General features: G+C 51.3%; 1 protein-coding gene across 1 annotated transcript in view; it reads right to left on the reverse strand.

The window, feature by feature from the left end:
• Positions 1-20,655, reverse strand: part of RAB6B (RAB6B, member RAS oncogene family) — a 54,512-nt gene that overhangs the window by 18,886 nt on the left and 14,971 nt on the right. The window contains exon 2 of the mRNA XM_077752346.1: positions 10,460-10,518. Coding sequence (XP_077608472.1) covers positions 10,460-10,518 — 59 coding nt within the window. The remainder of the gene's footprint in view (positions 1-10,459; positions 10,519-20,655) is intronic.

The following is a 20,655-nucleotide window of genomic DNA, read 5'->3' on the forward strand; positions in this document are numbered from 1 at the left end:
CCCCAAATTCTATGAATAAAAGCTGCCCAAATCTCTGATCGACCCAAGCAGCCTACCTAAAACTGAAAACCAAACCAAACCAACAAACCTGAAGAGAACTTTAATTTGCTGCCTACCACAGGGAACAGAAGGGAGAATCTGGATCCACCCAATACTCTTCCTAAGGAACCAACAAAATCCACAGTCTTAATCACAATGCATAGGATAAACCTTATATTACTCAGCATATGAAGTAAAAGCCATATTCAAGGAAAAAAGAGATTAACCTTGAGGTGACCCAGACACTGAAAGTAGCAAGTAGTTTAAATATAATTATGCTCAAAAGAATCTCAGCAGAGAAGCTATAAGAAGAGCCAAACACAAACTTGGAACTGAAAAATCTCTGAAATTTTTAAATCACTGATGGACTTAAGAGCAGACGAAAGATGAAACAGCAAATCTGAAAACACATCAATAGAAATTACCTGACAGGATAATATGGGGACACTAAGCAAAAAGAACTAGCCACGGAGGGAGGGCACCCCCTCCCACAAAAGGTCCCAGAAAGCTCAGTGACTCCCTTTTACCTGCTACAACCCACACTCCCTCTTGAAGGCCAGCACATGTCACAAAGGTGTGTGTTGATGGAAACATATGTATGACTGTGTGTGTGGGTGGACCCATGGACGAGCCAAGATACACACACGTGCATGCAGCTACACATTCATCTGCATGTACGAGTACGTGTATGTGGGTAGGAATGGGTGTACTATGCTTGTGTGGGTGTGGGGTGGGGAGGGAGAGCCCAGATCCATCAGATGCACAAAGCCCTGGTCATGCCAGCAGGCTAAGAGGCTGAGGTGACCAGAAGGGAAGGGCAGGTTTCTGCCAACAAACGTAGGCTTCCTTCAATGCCTCCCCATGCTGACCATGGCCAGTCCCAGAGGATGTGGCATGCCACTAGCAGAGTGCCCCACTGTCACCAAATGGACCCAGATGGGGTCGTGTGCTGTCTCCAGGGACCTCTGCCAGTGCTTTGGGGTCTGAGTACTCTATGATGGGTTCGGAAGAACACTGGTTAGGGAGCTTCTCCTCTCTAAAGTGGGGATCATCACAGCTTCCTTCAAAGGCTGCAGATCACAGGAGTTAGACCACACGAAGGAACTCTGTATAAACAAAAATGAGGACTGACCCATTGACTGGGGGATTTTCAAGACAAACTGTGGAAACCTACCCCACAGAAGACCCTCCAACATGTTTCTCAGACTGGTTATGTGAAATACATCCCCATGAGGCAATCTACAGGATAAAGGTAAACTGTAATCAAGGGTTTCTGAGAAAGGCTGCCTATTCTAGCTCTTAGTGGAGAGCCAGAAAATACACTGGCACAGTAAAGGCTCTGAGAAGTCCTATACTAAAGAAACACAATTTCATGGAACCCGATGTTCCCAGGCTTCCTTGCTCTAGGAAACTTTGTGCTTATAATCACTGTTAACATCCCTTTTTAATAACAGTGTTCCCAGGGCTTCAGGAAAGGTTAACTGGGTTCTAAAGAAGACCACATCCCTCTTCTAGTTTGTCATGGAGTCAAAGTATTCATTCTCTGTATTTCATTTCCTCTTGCAATTATTCTTCCTTATGGTAACTACGCCATAGGATTGTAAAGAGGATATCAAGACACATGAGCAGCAGGCTGGACTTTGGGGCCCTCCTACCAGTCCATGGTCCCCATGATCACCCCTCCCCTCCTGAGCTGTGTGCTGCACAAGCCTCCTGTACTGCCTAATGCCCCTCTCTGGAGGCCAGGCTGCACTCTCCACTCCGCTATTTATCCCTTTAATACCGTGCTTACAAACAGCACTACTTACGAAACATGGCAGGCATTTCATTTTATACAAACTGAGGAATCTTAACAAACACAGATTTCACAGCCACAGCCACATTCATCTTCTTCTGAAGGTGGTATTACACAGTGTCAACAGGGGCTCAGACACATAGCACAGACTGACAGTATATTACATGCCTCCCTCTGCACAAAAGAGCCATTGGCCCATTGGATCCCCTAGGAAAGAGATGTTTCCTGAGGCACCTGTTGAAATCTTTTTTGCTATGTGCACTTATTATGCAATATATTTTGCATCCACATTCTGACAAGACACAGTAATAAAGTCTGCAGTGGAAATCTGCATGGTGATTTGCATAAATTGACTCAAGACTCTTCTCGGGAAGAGAAATGCTGAAAAGGAGTGTATGTGTGCCTTTTTCTAGCCTCAGCCAGGCCCTGGCCCGTGGCTGGGAAGCATCCATAAGTGGCAGAAAGCAGCTGGGCATGACAAGCCCTTGACAATGAAGCTGCTGTTTGTGGTGCTCTGCACCAACCATCAGATGAGAGCAGAGGGTAGAGTCATGCAAATCAGCATGCAAATGAGGCTGGCAACACTTAAGGATGCAGCCTGGCAAGTGGGCGCTGTGGGGGAAGGAGGCGGCAGCCTTTGGAAAACGTGCTGGGCATGGTCTGCCCTTGCCAGCAGCGCGGCAATGAGCTCTGGGGGAGGGGATGCTGCCTTGGGAGGCCATAGTGAAGGTACCTGGGTGCTTTCAGTCACTTCAGCCTCCAGGTCTGCACAGTCCTGGGGGCTACTTCCCTCCCAGTGGAGAGTGGCTAGGGCACCCCACCACCCAATTAAATATCTACAGATTGCTTTTTTATCTCCTGTGGTCTGGAACATCAAGCAAACAATAACTACCTTGCAACTTTAAATAAGGGGTTAAATTTCATCAAAATCAGTATATCCCTTCAAAAGCCAGGCAGATGCCCATAGATATGTGGCCTGATGCTCCCTGGGAGGCTTCCTAAAGGGCCCTGAAAGGATCCAAGCACGAAAGCCCTCTTCTTAACAGGGTGAAAGATGCTTCCAAGTCATGGACTTTTGAGGATGTCTAAGAGCCACTGAGGGGTAACCTACAAAGTGAACAGGACAGACTACAGACATCTGGGGGCAGACCGCATCATGAGTCTGTTTAAGCTTTTGAAACATGCAGCTGCTGCTGGTAGACTCACCTAGTACCCACTGGCCACCTCTTACTCCTTGCTTGCCTGAAGGCTGTCAAAGCGATACTCTGCTTTCCCAGCCTCTCCAGAGGCTAAGGGTGATCACTGGGTGACCCAATTCTGGCTAATAAGACATGAGCCACTATCTACTGGAAAGGGAGGCGATTCTAGGGAAGCTCTAGCTTTCTTTTTCGGCCTTGAATGCAGAGGTGATGTCTGGAGCAGCAGCCAGCCTGCATGCAGATGAGAACCCACACACCAGACGGAGGAACAGAGCGAGGGCAAGAGCCCAGGAGCTGACAGCATCACCGTGCGGCTGTGCCACCTCAAGTCCCACCGCGACTGCTTGCACCTGGAAAACCTCAACCTAACTCTTCTCAAGCCACCACTGGTCAGCTTTCTGTACTAGAAGGTGACCACACTGTTGATTCGTGCATGCTCCACAAAACAGAGAGAGAAAAGGGCAGGGGAGAGGAGGGAGGGACAGAAAAGATGTTAGCATAACGGCAGGTCTGCTCTCAGTCCAGAATCAGATAATTTCCAGAGGGGGCACCTGGGTGACTGCTGGTGCCCCAGTGGGTCTCAGAGGGCAGGGGCATCTTGCCAGGCTGCCTGGCATTCAGGGGGGATTTTACTATGGAAGACTGTCACCTCACATGTTGGCCACAGAGCTTGATGTCTGCAAAGATGGAACTCCACTCCCTTAATGTAATAAAATCATCGTGTTGCTAGAGTTACGTGAGGACTAGAGTTCTGTGTTCGGCCAGAAGCACAGCGTCATCCGGCAGAGTGGCTAGCACTGCCCAGGTGCAAACGCAGGGGTGGCTGGGAGGCCCAGTGTTCAGCCGGAGGCTTTGGTAGCACGTTCTGGTTAGCTCCACTCCATCACTATCGACCGAGCTAGTGGCAGAGTTGTTGTTGTCTTCGAGTTCTTGCCCTGTTCTGCTTCTCTAGATAGTATACAGCACATCTAGGTCAACAGTATTTTCGGCCGATGATTTTCTATCATCTAGGCTTTAAGACCGATGTGAGCTATGGTCTAAATACAAATTAACCACATCTTTACATTAAAATTTGAGGCAACCAGTCTAGGTGATATAGGGGTTAAGTCCTACCCAAATAATTTCCAGGCTAAAAGAAAATGCAACTGGGATGCTGGTCCAGGGTCTCTCACCTAAGTGACAGACCTGGGACTTGAATCCAGGCTTCCTCTGCATGTAGCATCATTTTGAAGGAGAAAGAGTGAGCTGAGGTAGAAGGGAACATGCTGATTCCTTCTCCTTGGTGTGTGACCTCACTCTGAGCCCCTCTACCAGGGGCCAAAGAGCCGATCCCTATCTCCCCCAGGTGCCACACAGAGACATGTAGCACCTTAGATTCTAAGGGAAAGGGCCCCTCCTTCTGGTCCTCCACCTCCTTCCCACACTCCAACCCCAAAGACTCGTTAGTTCTTAGGGCATCAAGAACCCAGATTTTGCGCAACTACTTGAGGGTCTGCCCCGTGTAACAGTAACTTTCAAACACCTTCACTGGGCTGTTCCATCATTACTTCCCACTGGACTCTTCGGGTTTTGTGTGTTGACGGCACTGACAGTCTTCGAGGGTGTCTGGACAGAAACCCAGGGCCCACTCAGGCCTCTCCCTCCTCTGCACCCCACAGATCCACTCTGTCACTCATCCTTTCTACTGCCCTGTGGTGTCTCTGTCCTTGGCCCGGGCCCCTCACTCACCTCCCACGTACCCCTGCATAACTGCTTAGTGACACTCCTCCCTCCCCTGCCCTTCCACACATAGCTGCATCCAGGTCTGTGTGTGCCCTGCCTAGAGCCGTCACCTCTGCCCCAGGCCAGCGCTCCCCATGTGTTTCCTACAAACTCTGAGGTCTTTCATCCGTTCAGTGCCCAGAGAAGGAACCCTCAACAGCCCTCTGTTTCTTGCCCGATGAGCCCAAGCCTCTCTGGGCTTCCAGGGCCTTCCGAGGGCCAACTATCTGGGCCCACTTATCCACAAGGCACGGCAGGGTCAAAGCCTGGAGCCATGGTACTTTTAGAGGGGGTCACAAAAATATTTTTTAACTTTAAAATTTTAATGTCTTAAAATCAAGAGAAAAATGAATAAATATATAATAATGAATCTAGTCTGCATTATATGTTCTTCACAACTGTTGCAAAATACACAGTAGCTATATATATACATAGATAGATACAGATATAGACATAGATATATACATGAAAGTATGTATTTAATAAAGGAAGGAGCAGAGTATCATGGAAGGCAAAAGTGAAAGGCCTATGAACATCAAAATGCAGTAATCCATCCAAAGGCCCTGCTCTTAGCCTCCACTGCAACGGCAGACCCCCTCCTCACCACACACATACAGTGCTGGACTTCCACAGACGCTTCTCCTTCAGCATGACATCATCCCTCCTTCCAGCGCAGCTACAGTCAAATCCTCCCGCCCTCTCCTCCAGGAAGCCTTCGAGGCCCACTACAACAGCCACTGACCCCTGCCTCGTCCGATGGTGCTGAGGCCCAGGCCAGAAGGTCTGGTCCCCAGTGGGATCAGAGTGGGAGGTGCTGTAGTGGGTTGAGGGAACGCACCCCCCCGCCCCCAACACACACCAAATTCATATCTACCTGGAACCTCAGGATGGGACCTTATTTGGAATTAGGGTCTTTGCAGATGTAATTAGTTAAGAGTCGTAAGATGAAAACTCATCCTACATTTAGGGCAGGTCCCTAAATCTAATGACTGTGGTCCCTACAAGAGCAGAGGACACACAGAGACCTGGAGAGGAGAAGACCACACGACGATGGAGGCAGAGACTGGGGCTGTGCAGCCCATGGCGAAGAGACAGGCTGCCACCAGGAGCCGGGGGACGCAAGGAAGGAAGGATTTTCCCCCAGAGCCGTTAGAGGGAGCTCTGCCACATCTTGATCCTAGACCTCTGGCCTTCAGAATAGTGAGAGAATACATCCTGTTGTTTAAAACTGCTCGTTTGTGGTAATTTGCTATGGCAGCCCCAGGAAATGAATTCAGAGCCCAGAGGGGAGGGGAAAGCCTCAGGGCAGAGTGGCCAGGAACGACAGTGCTTCTCATCTGGTCGCTGAGGGGCTGAAGGTTCCTCAGGCGACCCCGCGGCCTATGCTGGCACAGTGGGCACAGCTGTTCTGTTCCTTCCCCAGGGGCTCCGTGGGGTCTCGGGAGTGACTGGGTCTAGGCACAGCTGTCCAATCTTTCAGAAACGGCCCTCCATCCCTATGGTGGCTGAGTAAGCCCCGGCAGGTCCGGGTCCTCTCCGGGAGCAGCCCAACAGGTTGGCGGTCTCCTAACTTGTGTTATGGCGGCAGATCTAGGGACAGGCCACTGGTTCCGGCCTCGGCTAGACGGTCATCTCAATCACCTCAGAGATTTAAAAAATCCTACTGCCTGAGCCAGCCTGTGAATCTCCAGGCCATCTCCCCAGTAGGTGATGCTAACAGGGAGCACATGAGAAACCACAGAAGAGGGCTGCTTCCAAATCCTGGCCTCTCACCCCAGGGGCATGAAACCTCCCATCATGACGGCACTAGTGCCGGGTTCAAACAGGTGGCCCAAGGACCAGGCCGCAGCTGTGCTATGTTTGGCCGACACAGAGGGTCAAGCCTTGCCCCAGTGCAGGTACCAGTAGGTGTCTTCTACAACAACTTTCAAAAGCAATTTTTTTAGTTGGGATTTAATACAAGAGAATTACCGCAGACAGGACTCTCACCCAAGTCGTGATGTTTTGCTTCTTCGAGTGAGTGGATTATTTGGGGTGATAGGAGGGGTGGGGGAGGCGGGCTAGTAAATGTGCTGAGAGAACATGGTGCATGCATGTATGTGGCCGGGGTAGGGGGCCAGGCGGGAGGGAACCTGCTCTGCTGAGCCCCATGGGCCAACAAGGTGACATCTCCCCATGGCCTGCCAGACAGGCAGGACCCATGGAGAGGTGGGGCAGGGAAACCCAGCTGTGCCTGCCTGTGATCCTCAGAGACCTCACACCAGCCCCTCAGGCTCGTGCAGCCCCAGCCTGAGGGAAGGCTCACTGCCTGCAGAGAAGACTGAACCCCCTCTGTGCTCCATCCCCAGCTGAGGGCAGGGCCAGATCCTGCAGCCCCACTGGGTTCTCCTCCCATCCCTCCAAACACAGAGGAGGCACCTGGCAAACATCTGTCGTCAGAATGAGTGAAAGGCAGGGGTGCCTGGGTGGCTCGGTCAGTTAAGCGTCTGACTTCGGCTCAGGTCACGATCTCACAGTTCGTGGGTCCGAGTCCCGCATCAGGCTCTGTGCTGACAGCTCAGAGCCTGGAGCCTGTTTCGGATTCTGTATCTCCCTCTCTCTCTGACCCTCCCCTACTCACGCTGTCTCTCTATCTCTCTCTCTCAGAAATAAATAAAAACATTAAAAAAAAAAATGAGTGAAAGGTGGAATCGAGGGGATGAGACCCTGCCAGGGAAGCCCAAAAGGATGGGAGGGAGGGAAGGAGGGATGACTCCTTCCTGGGAACTGATCACCTGGGCTAATGGTGGGGGCGGAAGGAAAGGATGTTTGGGGGGTTGGCAGGGAGTGGTCAGGGACAACCAAGATCCCTGGGGATCCTGTCTACTTCCCAAATGTCTCTGCCACCATGTTAAGAAAAACAAAATAAGTAATACCACTTCCCCCTCTCTTTCTCCAGAGAGTTCATTAAAATGGCCTGAGTGTGCACAGAATTGGATCCCTGGCCTCCCAGCCTAATTACCATTTTAAAGAGCACTGGGAAAGACATTCTATCCGCCGCCATAACAAAGTCAAAAAAGCCCACCATGGGGAGGGTCTTGCTTGCCTCGGGCTTTCTCCCCTGCTCACCAAGACATCTGGCTCCTGCTGCCTCTCAGCCTGATGAAGTCCGAAAACGAAGGCAGGCAGTGCCTCTCCGAGCCACTCTGATACCAGGAGGTACTTGACACCTGCTATGGCCAGGCCTATGAATGCAGTGGAAGATCGGGGGGTCCTGGCCCCTCAAACTCAGAGCCTGTCCACAGAGCCAGAGCACATGGGCGTTCCTGTGGAGCAGGGAGGCTAACCGAGTCCCAAGGACAACGTGCTAGGGTAGAGGGGGCCATGGTACAGAGCACAAGGAAGGCCCCACCTGCAGAGCAAACATGTGCTCCGAGTCTTAATGAGTCAGAAGAACTTTTCATAGCAGAAAAGAGGAGAGGGAAGGTCATTCCAGCAGAGGCATCACCATGAGCCCAAGTGTGGAGGAGTGCCTGTCGCCTGTGTGGGGAGCAGCTAGCAGAAAGGCCTTCTGGACCACAGGATGCAGGGCTAGTAGTAAGCAATATGAGAGGACACTGGAGATACAAGAAGGAGATTCTGAGAAACTCAAAGGACATGGGAAGGAGCTGAGGCTTTGATCCATGCCCATGAGAATCACTGGTCACTGCAAAGGCCCTGGGGCCATATCTACTACCACCTACTGCCAAGAATAGTAGCCAGTCAAGAGGCGCATTGGTTTTTTTGTTTGTTTGCTTTTTAATTTTTTTTCATGTTTTATTTACTTCTGAGAGAGAGAGAGAGAGAGAGACAGAGTGAGCAAGGGAGGGACAGAGAGAGAGGGAAATATAGAATCTGAAGCAGGCTCCAGGCTCTAAGCTGGCTGTCAGCACAGAGCCCGATGCGGGGCTCAAACCCACAAACCGTGAGATCATGACCTGAGCCGAAGTCGGACACTTAACCGACTGAGCCACCCAGGGGCCCAAGCCGCATTGTTTTCAATGGGACACCAACAAGAGGCATTATAAACAACTTTGTATTTTTAAAAAGTCAGTAAAAATAATGTCTGTGAGGTCATTCATCACACACACACACACACACACACACACACACACACACGAATATCAAGTCAGACTTCAGAGCTGAAGTCTTAGAACTGTTATCTCAAACAAAGACTGATGTGGCAGAACTCCCTTATGCAGAGGAGGTCTCCGGCAAGCGTGCAGAAGACAGACACAATGAAAACAAAGTGTGGCCAGGACATTCCATAGCCCACACCCAGGGTTGTGCAGAGAAAACTCAGGGTCTCTCTCCCACAGCCTCATGTTCTCACCCTTCAGTCAGCTCTTCCCAAGGCCACTGGTTATCTGCTATATCACACACAGCAGAGGAAAAGCAGGGAATCACAGGAGGCAGAGAAAGTGGCTGTATTTGAGGCAAAGATGATGACTGGTCCTGAGGTAGGAAGACAGACTAAAGAGCAGACATAGAACTGTAATCCACAGTGAGCTATACTCTGCATCCTCTGTAAATTTAGGGAAGAGGAGGGACCTCTTAGCACAGCAGTCCCCAGGCTATTCTATAAATACTTGTCCTCTGAGGACGCAGGAACAAAAGAATTCCAGGATCACATACATGTGGGAGATCCTGTATGCTATATGCCTGTTGGCAAATCAAAACCATATACTGATATAATAAAAGACCTGTGAAGTCCTGCAGTAGAAAAGTCGACTGACGTCTGTTTAGCAATGCTCCTTAACTCTACAAGCGACTGACCTTCCCTCCCTCCCTTTCCTCAAGTAACACCAGCTAATAATCTTTTAGAACTAGTATGTTACAGAACCCACTTGCTTAGAAGAATGATTATTTGTCTCTTTGTTAAAGGAAGAAAATATCTTTTTTTTTTCCTTAAAAATAGTTGAAATGATTAAAGTTGGTGCCTTTTGTGAAAAGCTGTAGTTGCAGGGGAAATTCATTTTATTTGCACAAACCTCCTGACTCACCAGTAATGCCAGGACAGTGAAATGTTACCAACCACCGCCCAGGAGCTCAGTCCTTGGGCCACCTGTAGCCACCTCTAGGCCACCGGTTGACTTCGGACCACCCTCTAGGGCCAGGAGCCAAGAGGTCACCCTGGTCTAGTCCTCTGTCCATATACAGCAGTGCAAACACATCACACCAGCCTCAGCAACCGTGTGTGTGTACGTGCGTGTGCGCAAGTGTCCAGCAAGCATAGCTGTGCTCGAGGAACAAGTTCTCTTACTGCTCTCATTTTCACCTCCCTCATTTTACATCTTGCCTATCCATCCTCTTTTACGTGGTGACCCTCCAAGTAACTGCACTCTGTAAGGTTTCAACCTGCCCGTGGGGAGCAAGAGAAGAGAGACTGCAATGTGTCCTCTCTCGGTTTTTAGAAAATGTTTCCTTTACCAGGGTTTGGATTTTCAGAAGGGCTCGGGGTCTTTACGGGGCTGGGGCCTGTGCACAGACAGGAAGCTCCTCCAAGGCCACATGGATGCCCAGGGGACCCAGGAGCGTGCTGCTCCTGCCCAGCACTAGCAAGCCCTGGAGAGAGGCCGGCGTTGTCTCTAGGTGGCTGCCATGGCTGCAGACGCGGAGGGGTAGGCGGGGGAGCCCAGGGCCTCACCTGGTACGTGTTGTCGAAGCTGTCGTACATGAACCGTGTGATCAGAGACGTCTTCCCGACTGCAAAACAACAAGAAGAAAGGGGTTCAGCTGGGGCATGTAAACTAGAGTCCTCCAAATACATGTGAAAAAAGCAGATAAGGAAACAAAAAAGCCTAGAGGAAGGATAAAATGAGAAACAGAAGCAGCAGCCAGGCCCTCGGAGAGGGACACCAAGGTGCGGCGGCCACGTCTACACTGGGTGGGTTAGAGTGGAATACTTGCTGGCACCAAGCAACCTCCCCCATCCAGAGAACTCTCACTACCCACATTCAGGTCTTCCTTAACCCCCAAGAGCCCAAGTGAGGCAAGAAGCGTGCAGAAGAATCAGAGCAAGGATGTGTACAACACAAGATGCCCCTCTAAGGGCCACCTGGAAGTCACTGCCCTACTGCTGGCCACAGGTCGGCAGGGAGGCATACTCTTCTTTTTCCCCATTCACTAGCCTAGGACTAGTAAAGAGGCTGGCCTTCCAAGGAAGCAGGGTGCAGTGGAAGGAAATGTGCTACCCCCCAGTGTCTCTCAAGGGCACGGCTATTTTTTTGTAGTCCTGACAGCCTATCTCCTCACAGGATGTTGAGCAGCACTGGATCTCACCAGGTAAATGCTGACAGGACCCCCTCCCACATTTGCAAACACCCTCTAAGGGGCAGTAACACCCCACACAAGTGTCACCTACAGGTATGGCTGAGAGAAACCAAGCTGTCTCTTGGGAAATCCACAAATGCTGCTAATTTCCCAAACTGTGTGGGGGGTGGCTTCTGACCTAACCCTGTGCAGGTGCCCTGGGGCCTGGCAGTGGCAGAAATACCTACTGCAGCATTTTTAATTATCCAGGAGGGGAGGAAGGGTGGCGAAGGAACATCTGTGGGGTCAGCCCCAGCATGGGGTGCTTCTCTACACTGTCCCATCAAGTCTCTGCCATGGGCCTAGGAGGTTCCGAGGGGGACTGGCCCCGCTGAGCTTGGCTCAGAGCCCCTCCTGCTCTGGGCTGCTGGAGACAGGCAACCCTGGAAGGGAGAGCAAAAGAGCCGCACCTGAAGGTTCTCCCTCCTGTCTCTCCCCGCGTCTTGGACAGGCTGTCCACAAGGCCGGGCCTTCTGGGGTGGCTGGTCACCAGATGGAGCAGGGCAGCCCTACTTGGTATCTCTGGGAATGGAGCAGGGCAGCCCTACTTGGCATCTCTGGGAAGGGTCCCTCTCCAGTTTTGAAGCCTTAGTTGTAGACCACAGAAGAGACAAGCAGCCACCTTCCAACAGCCAACATTTGTAAGGGAAAGGCAATCTTCTTCTAGCCAGGAAGGACAGCTGAAACACTGTTTGGGGCAAACTGAGATGGCCCCAGCTCTGACCCAGACTGATTAGATGGATTCCAATCCTAGCTGGGGTGCTACGTGGCTGTATCATTTTGGGGTGGTCACCACTCCTCTGGACCTCAGTTCTGCATTTTAAAATGGGTATAATAAAGACTTCTAAGGGCAGTGGTAAGAAGTAAAGTGCCAGCCAGGCATACAGGAAATGCTTAAAAGTAGGAGACAGCAGGCAACTGAGATACTGAGACAATTTCCAGAATATCAGAATAAAAAAATACTAGCACAAGTGCTGGATTGACCTTGCCCATCATATCTCTTCATTTGGCCATTTCTGGTGTAGATCCTTTGTAATAAAACTATATAAGTAGAATATTCTCCTGAGTTCTGTGAGTTGTTGTGGTAAATTATGGAGCCTGAGAAGGGTCTGAGGGCCCCTCGAATTTGCAGACTGTTGGTCAAAAGTGTGGTGTCCTAAGCAGCCCACTCGTGGTGGCATCTGAAGTGTAGGGCAGTCTCATTGGGGGCACACCCTTCAACCAGGGTCTGATGCCAGCTCTGCATGGTAGTGCCAGGTCGTGTACCAGCTGGCATCAGAATGGCCACATTTCTATTCTGAACATCTCTGGGGTGAGCAGTAACTCACCCACAATCTCTTCTAATCGCACTTGAAAATTGATAGGGATTAATATGTTAAGTGCTTTCCACTTGCCTTAAATCTCCCCTTAACTTTCACATGGAGGTGAGAAGTGAAGGCTTCCTGCACGGAAAGGCCTGGCTGCAAACCCCTTTCCTAAGGGGACCACAGAGTGAAACCCTGAGCCAGCAAGAGGCAGACGAAATCGAAGCGAACACAGCATCCTCCTTTTCCAAGAGACGCGGAAAGTTACCCCCTCCTCTGGAAGACGGGGATCCCGGAGCCCACTAGTGACTTCCCTAGGTGGTGACACACCCCATCTCACACCTGGGTGGAGAGAAGGCAGGAAGACAACAGTTCTCTTCCTGCAACGGCTGTTTCCCTGGGGCAGCCGAGCAGGCAGGGAAGAGAGGCCGTGGAATGGCAAAAAACAACTAGAGGTGCGGGAGGTGCTCGGAGTGGCCGAGAACTTAGAAATGGCTGCAAGGGCTTCTAATGCCAAGTCACCCCTCTTGAGACAACAGCCACTGGCAGCAGATTAGAACCGGCTCACAGAGTGACTGCCAGGTCGAAGAAACTCTCAAGACAACAAACTGCTTACTGGGGCCATGCAGGAGGCACTTTTAGGTGTACGGTCCTGCCAGTCTTTCCTGAGCAGCCCCCCAACAACCATGATTGACAGCACATGCCTCCTGTCCCTACCGAGAGTGTCCCAGGCACATGCAGGGGCTGTGCCAGGTGCAGACTTCTATGATACCACTGAGTGCACAGGGGAGACAAGACCCCTGCCCACCTGAAGCCTGCAGGACTTCGGTGCTTGCGGCAACCCTGCACTAAGCGCTCAGCACAGTTTAGGCCTCACCTCTGAAATGGGGGCTCACATCATCCTCGTTTTATACAAGGGGAAATGAATTGACAGCTATTCACTGCCGGGGTCAGACTGAGTGGGACCAGGCTGAGGCAGTCTGACCAGGGAATGAGCTCCTATCCCTGACCCCCCTCGGCATCTTGGGGTCACAGTGGGTCTCAGGATTCTGCTAGGTCATTGCTGCCACCACTATGGACATCATGGAACTCTGGAAATGGCCCCACCAAGCCAGGGCACCTTTTCCTTGGGACCAGATAAAAGTGGGGAGGCTTTTCTGCAGTGGGGCCATGGTTGACCCAATCTGGAAGGTCAGAAAGCAGGAAGGGGAACATGGGGGGACTCAGAATGTGAGGGTGAGCAGGCAACAACACTTAGAGCCCAGCACCCCAACTGAGGCCTGAGCTAAATGAAGGGTTCATTACTGATTTGCTGCAAAAGGGAGTAATTTCTTACTGTTCCTCCAGGTCTGTCTCATTTCTTAGAGTAGAAGCCCCCCCACCCCTCCCTGCCTCAGAGCTTCCCCAAGACCACTCATACTCTGTCCGTGGCTGCCAGGATAACATGGCTCAGAGCCTCACAGCTGCCCTAGGTGGAAGGTATGGGACCCTGCAAATGGACAGCTTGTAGCATCCACCTCCTTGGCCATCCTATTCTCTCAGTCTCCCCACGAAGGAGGGCAGGACAGCTGCAGCCATCACCTGACCAGGCACTACCACTGGGCCAAAGCCGGGGAAGGCCCGAGAGGGGCAGCGGCATGGTGCGGCACCCGCTCCTGCCCTCCGCCGGCCCCTGTGGCCTCTGGGAGCTGCCCTCGCCTCGCAGCTCTGTTCTCAAGGTCACACTGCCCCACACGCCTTCTGACGGCAGCTCCTGGACACCACTGCAGCAGAGCTGAGCTTTTCCTGAGGACAAGGATTCAGCTCCGCTGGCAGGACTATATTAAACAAGCAGGTGTACTGTTACTGAGCCCTTCTCTCTGCTCAGGGCTCAGCAACATCTTCTGGTAGTTTAGTCTCACATGATTAAGCAGGGAGATGCATTTTCAATCTTTCAACCAAATGAGGGCAATGAAATTCATTACTAAGCATTTATTTGCCAGGAGCCTTTAGAAAAAAGGAAACTCTCTAACTGGGCTTCTACTCAGTACCAGACAAGGAATAGGGTGCTTAACTTGGGTTCCCTCATTTAATCCTCATCCCAATCCAATGACTGACCTACTATCACCAAGGTCACAGAGCTGGTAAGCACTAGAGCTGGCATACGGACCCAGATCTGGAACCAAAGTCATGTCTCACGCGCAACACTGTTCATAAAACACTGCAGGAGATCACAAAAGGCGGGGGCCCAGGTGGCTGGGAGGTCGGGGAGACCACAATGGGGAGACAGGGCAGTCAATCAGCTGGGGAAGGGTGAGGGTGAGAGAGAATGGGTGTTCCAGGTGGAGGGAACAGTGTGAGCAAAGGCACAGAGGCAGACAGAAAGTTCATGACAAGGGACTGGAGGTAATAGGCCAGGCTACCAGGGGAAGCAGAGAGGTATGTCCAGGAGCCATGGGGGAAATACATTCGGAGGCCTCTACATCTGAGCTTTGTCTCAGGGAAAATGGAGCCGGACCAATGTGTGAGGAGAGGGGTAAGTGCTCAAGGAAGTTCAAGAACCCACTTCCTGTTCAAGGAAGTTCCATGTGGCCAGTGGGTTGATTTAAACCAAAATCCATCTCTGGGGCCAACTACAGAGGGAGGGAGGGAGGGGAAGGAAGAGACAGGCAAGGCCGGGAGGGCAGGGAACACACCAAGGAGCATGGATCCTCTCCCAAGGGTAGTGGCTGCTTCTGAAGGGTCTTAAGTTCAGAGGTGCAGTGTGGCAGTTCATAACTACCATGATGGCCCACCACCTACTCCCCACCCCACATGCTCTTTTCACCACCTACCACTGATACTGTGTAGGGGTGAAGCCAGTAGGCCTGTGCCTATGGTAGAAATGTCCTAGGACTCTCAAGGCTAGGTTAGGAAAGGCGGCCCAGCTTCTGTCTGGAGCACTTTCACGCCCTCACATTCTGAAAGCGGTCTCTTCAACCCAGCCGCCATGCTGTGTGGAAGCCCAAGGTAACTCACCATGAGGGAGGACCACACAGAGACAGCCACCTGACAGCAGCAGACCTGTGGGTGAGCAAGCCTTCCAGTGACTTGCCCTCACCCCTGGAGCCAGCCACTGATGCCCAGTGAAATAGGAACACACTTTCCCTGCCAGGATCTGCCCAAACCACAGATTCCTGAGCAAAGTAAAAATCCACGTTTCGTATGCCACTAAGTTTTGCGGTGGTTTATTACACAGGGTTAGGTAATCAGAGCAAGAGATCTGTGCTTTGGGAAGAAAACTGATTCTGCTCTGGGAGGAATGGCTTACAGGGACCAGACGGGGGGCAGCAGTACAGTGAGAGAGAGATCTCAGTTACAGCAGAGGTGGTGACGCTGGAGAAACACAGCTGGGAGTGGCAGGACCTAGTGACTGGTTAGATGCAGAGGAGAGCCCAGGGCACCTGAGCTCTCACCTGGCTTTGTGGTTAGCAGACAATAGAGCCATTCTCTAACCCCATGCAAACTGGATGAGGGGCAAACAGCAAGTAACTAAGGTCACCTGGACTCAGGTCACCCATAAAAGGTGTCTTTAAAGCCATCAGGCCAAAGCACAAATACCAGCACTAAATTCAGAAAGAAAGCCATTAAAAAATGACTAATAATAATTTTTCAATCCCATGAGCTGAGTATCTAAGCTTATTTCTCATGATTGCCATGATCATTAAACAGTTATTTTCTTACCTGAGTGTGAGCTGCCAGCCCAGGGCTTTTGCAAGCCTATCTGAAGGAGCTCAGTCCCATACAGCCTAGAAATTTCCCCAGTGCAGTGCAGACTGCATGCTAGCTATCACAACGGCTACCAGCACCCACCTGACCTCACTCCGCCAGCCTCCTGTGGGCCCCAGTCCCCATCTCAGTAGCAGGTCCCATATAATAGATTTTTGTACATTTGGCTGGCTTCTAGGTAGCTGCAGAGGCCTCTACATGCAATCAACATCCCCACCCGGGGCTTACTCTGAGACAGGTACGTGCTGGGCACAGAATCCACAGCAAGAAAACAGAAAGTACCCTGTTTTCCCCAGCAGCCTTGCGCCAGTGGCAGAGCCATTCAGGTGCAGATACCTAAAGTGCAAAGCAACATGGGAGGGGCCACTTGGAAGGGTCACTGAGAGCCGATGAAGAGGCAAGTCCACTCTACCAGAGAACTGCAGTGGTCTTCTAAAGGAGGTGGCCGTTTGGGCTGGGTCCTGATTGATGGGGATGGGGCATCAGGGGGACTGGTGTCCCCAGAGGAGGGACTGGATGGGGCTGGAGACAGGAGGCTGCGGTGTCCTCTGCATAGAGCTATCACCCACATTTCTCCACGGCTGCCATGTGGAGCCAAAGTCTCCCAGGGCTTTGGGGTCAGTGCTTATGAGAGCTCCTGGGTCTGGCTTGTGCGCAGGCCACAGGCTGATAGCTGAGCGAACCAGGAGCTCCCACTCTTGCTCTAACATTGACTTCCTCCATAACAGAGCCCTCTCCTGCCTGTCATCTCCAGGACAGGTTTGGGTGTGGTGGAGAGATTGCCGCGAGGGCCAGAAACGGAGCAGAACCTGAGGCACAGCACAAGACATTAGCTGGGAGAATTTGTGGAAGGTCTGGAGAGACCTGGCAGAGCACAAACCACCCCCATGGTAGCCCTCTCGCTGAGTGAGGCCAGAACCTTGGCCCATACTCTTTTCTAGGCCACACATTCACATTTACCGCCCACACCAGCTGCAGGACACCGTTGGACAGACAGTGGGGTTCCACCTGATCTTCCCTGGGTTCACAGAGCTGGGCCCATAGTGGGAGGCAGAAAAGACCTAGAAGAACCCCCCTGCCATTTCTAGGCCATGCTGGCAGGCTACCCACCTCTTTGATACCTGTGTTTTTAGGACAGCAGTCTCCATGTCAGGGAAAGGGCCTCTGCATCCTTGGCTGGCAGCCGGCCCAGGTCAGAGAATGTCTGCAGCTATCTGTCGGAAGGTGGTCCTCGGGACTGAAAAGGCAAATCCGCATCCCCACGGCTGAGACCAATAACCTGTTCCTAGGTTGGGCCCAGCTGACTCAGATAGTCTGTCAGCTCAGTTTCCAGAACACAAGTGGGGAAAGCTGGGAAGGGCCTGACTGCTAAAGGGCTCAGTCCTTGCCCTGCAGCTAGGAAAGAGGCAAGGTCATCCTGGGCCACTGTCCCTGCTCTGCAAGGACCTGGGAGAAGACTACACTATTCCCCTGAATACCCTTGCCCATCAAGTCCCCCAATCTGTACTGACCATGGGTGCACAGCTCTGGGGCCTATGGTGATGAGAAGAAGCGGTGAGATACCAGTTACATCTGTCTGATCCTTGTTTCCTTCTGAGCTGTTTTCACAAGACAGAAAAGCCTGGTCTATCCTTCCTGCAAGGTTGACAAGCCTGGAGGGCTGGGGGCCAGGCTTCCCACTCCACACCCTACCCTGCCACCCTGTGTTCAGAAAGGCAGCTCCAGACCAGGGCGTTGCCAGCTCCTACTGGAGCCCTGAGGGGCCAGCTGGCTCACTGTAGGCTAAATGAGGAAACGTGAAAAATCCCATTTCAAACCATCCCCCAAAAGACTCAGTCAGTAATTAAGAAATATGCAAAGCTCTTCATTGGGCACTTTAATTAAGTGTGTTAATTCCCTCTGACAGAGGATGTTCAGCCACCTGGGCCTCACTGAGGGACCCAGGGAAGACAGGCAGGGGAGGGAGGGGGGGCTGGGAGGAGGGGTCGGGGGGACAGTGGGGGGGGCTGAAGCCCTTCCTCCTGCTCCAGTCTGAACGTGACCTGTTTCTGACCCTCTTACTTCCCCACTGTCCTCCACCCATCCCTATCCCCCCTGTGCAAGCACAGTGATCCTAGGAAAGCCCGCTCTGAGTCAGGGGCCATGGGGTGTCATCCACTGCCTCCCTCCCCTACCAACATACATCTCAGCTCTGCCACTCAGTAGACTAAGAAGAGGTCATTATTCCAGTGAGGTCGGGCTAGATGGTCTTGAAGGCCTGCTTCTACTTTGGGGCTGGTGACAAATGCTTACCAAGCTGGACGAAAGCACCAACACGGGCTTTCCTGCTTGGCCAGAGTCCTTCTGACCCTTGGGCTTTGCCAACTTTCAAACATTTCATCCCATCCCCTCTGGCACCCCCTGGCGGCCTGGAGCCCTGAGAGCCCAAGACGGGGCTGTGCTCCAGCTGTCTACTCTGTAGGGAGGGGCAAGGGGCACTGTAGCCGGTGAGGGTGCCCTGGCATGGAGAGGCTGTGCTGTCTGGCACGTGACTGGCTGTGTACAGGGATGCTTGCACTTATGATAACCGGGGTTAACCACCCCCACCTTTTTTCCTCCAAAAGGATTACTGGTTACTTTTGAAAACATAACTGTTTAAAATAATATCAGGATATAGTAGCTATGTATCAGTAACAATAGTGAATAGCCTCCCAATCATTTTGAATACCCCTCCTATGTCTGAGGAGGTCCAAAGCCATCCTCCCCAGTGTAGCAGCCTCTCTTGCAGCCCTGTTGTAGGCACATGACCGGGGCTCTCCCATTGGATCCTCACATGAGACTCCACCAGAAATGACCAATGTGAGACTAGGAGGGGTGGGACCCCCTCTGGGTCTGCATACTTTGGTAGCCCTTGTGGGGTTGAGCATGAGCTCTTGCCAGTACCCAGCATGGGAACCGTGTCTCCCCCCTAGACCAGTCCTGGTGTGACTCAGGCCACTGCTCTAGGCCTGGCTCTCTGACCCTCCCAGAGACTCTGACCTTCCCAATCATTGCTCTAATACATTCACTGTTGGCTCTGTTCAAATCAGCTGGGTAGTGAGAACAGATGTCTCTTGTTTCCAACTAAAACTTCTGAGAGAGATAAGGCAAAAAATAAGTGAGCTAAAAAGAGAAGGCTGGGGCAAAGAGTTTGTTTATAGAAACACATCTTATGACATCTTATCCAGTCTAGGAAGGGAGAGAAAGAAATTATCTGAGCTCCCTGGCAGTCAAAGCAAAAACAAACACCAAAAACAAAACAAAAAAACCCAAAACCAAAACCATGACCAACTCTAAGATTCACAGTACTCATGAGATAAACCATGAGTTTAAATGTTTTAAAAAATGAGGAAGGGGCAGAGAGAGAGAGAGAGAGAGAGAGAGAGAGAGAGAATCTCAAGTAGGCTCCACATGCTCCACGTTGCCAGAGACCAATGTAAGGCTTGACCCCATGAACTGTGAGATCATGACCTGAACCAAAATCAAGAATATGACACTTAACCAACTAAGCCGCCCAAGTGCCCCAATACTGAGCTTTTTATAAGAGCTGAACAGCAGAAATCATGCGGCCAGTTAAATTTACATAATCAACTGAATGAACACCACTGATGAAAATCAAGGATGCTAAGCAGCCCCAATAACAACCCCTACTCAAGTTACCATTCACAGTCATGGGCCCAGACGAGTGTCTCCTACAAACAAATGATTAAATAAGACCCAGGACTTATGCTTCTGGTCAAGATGGAGTAACAGGGACCAGATTTATACTCTCACTTGAAACAACTAAAAGGCATACAAAATATATGAAACAATGATTTTCAAAACACTGTATAGTAAGCAGTGAAGGGCAGGAAACCCTGAGAGACACAAAACAAATGATGTGAGCCCCACAACTGCCCTCAAATTGTTGCTCTGAGGACACTTTGGGCCATAGCACATGGAGGGTGGACTCCCTGAGCTGAGGAGACACCGCTGAGAGTCTGTAGAAAACAAGGCAGTTAGAGTTCACAAGGCAGAGTGCCGGATAGGAGGGAGGGAGGGAGGGAGAGAGGGAGAGAGAGAGAGAGACAGACAGACAGACAGACACATGCACACACGCGGTGGGGGGGAGGAGAGAGAACTCTAGAACATTCTCAGTCTTCAGCTGGGGATGGATCTGCAAGTAAGTGTAAGAAAACTACTCAAGACTAGGGAAAGAGCCACCCAAATGGATTAAAGTAAACTGCCTGGCATCCACACAGGCCTGGGGATAGTGTGTGTTCTACCAGTCAGAGTAGAAAGCCTCATCATCTGTGGGACACTGAGATGTGCCTCAGTAGTGGGCAGTAATCAGCCCCACTCTAGTGAGCACCACTCCAGTCCTGTCTAACAAATCGCAAGAATATTTATAGGAATACAAAAACTATACCATACATACCATGCAAAACTCACAATATCTAGCATCCAACAAAACATTATGAGG

Source organism: Crocuta crocuta, unplaced genomic scaffold (assembly GCF_008692635.1).
Source record: "Crocuta crocuta isolate KB4526 unplaced genomic scaffold, BGI_CrCroc_1.0 scaffold580, whole genome shotgun sequence".
NCBI classification, from domain to species: domain Eukaryota; kingdom Metazoa; phylum Chordata; class Mammalia; order Carnivora; family Hyaenidae; genus Crocuta; species Crocuta crocuta.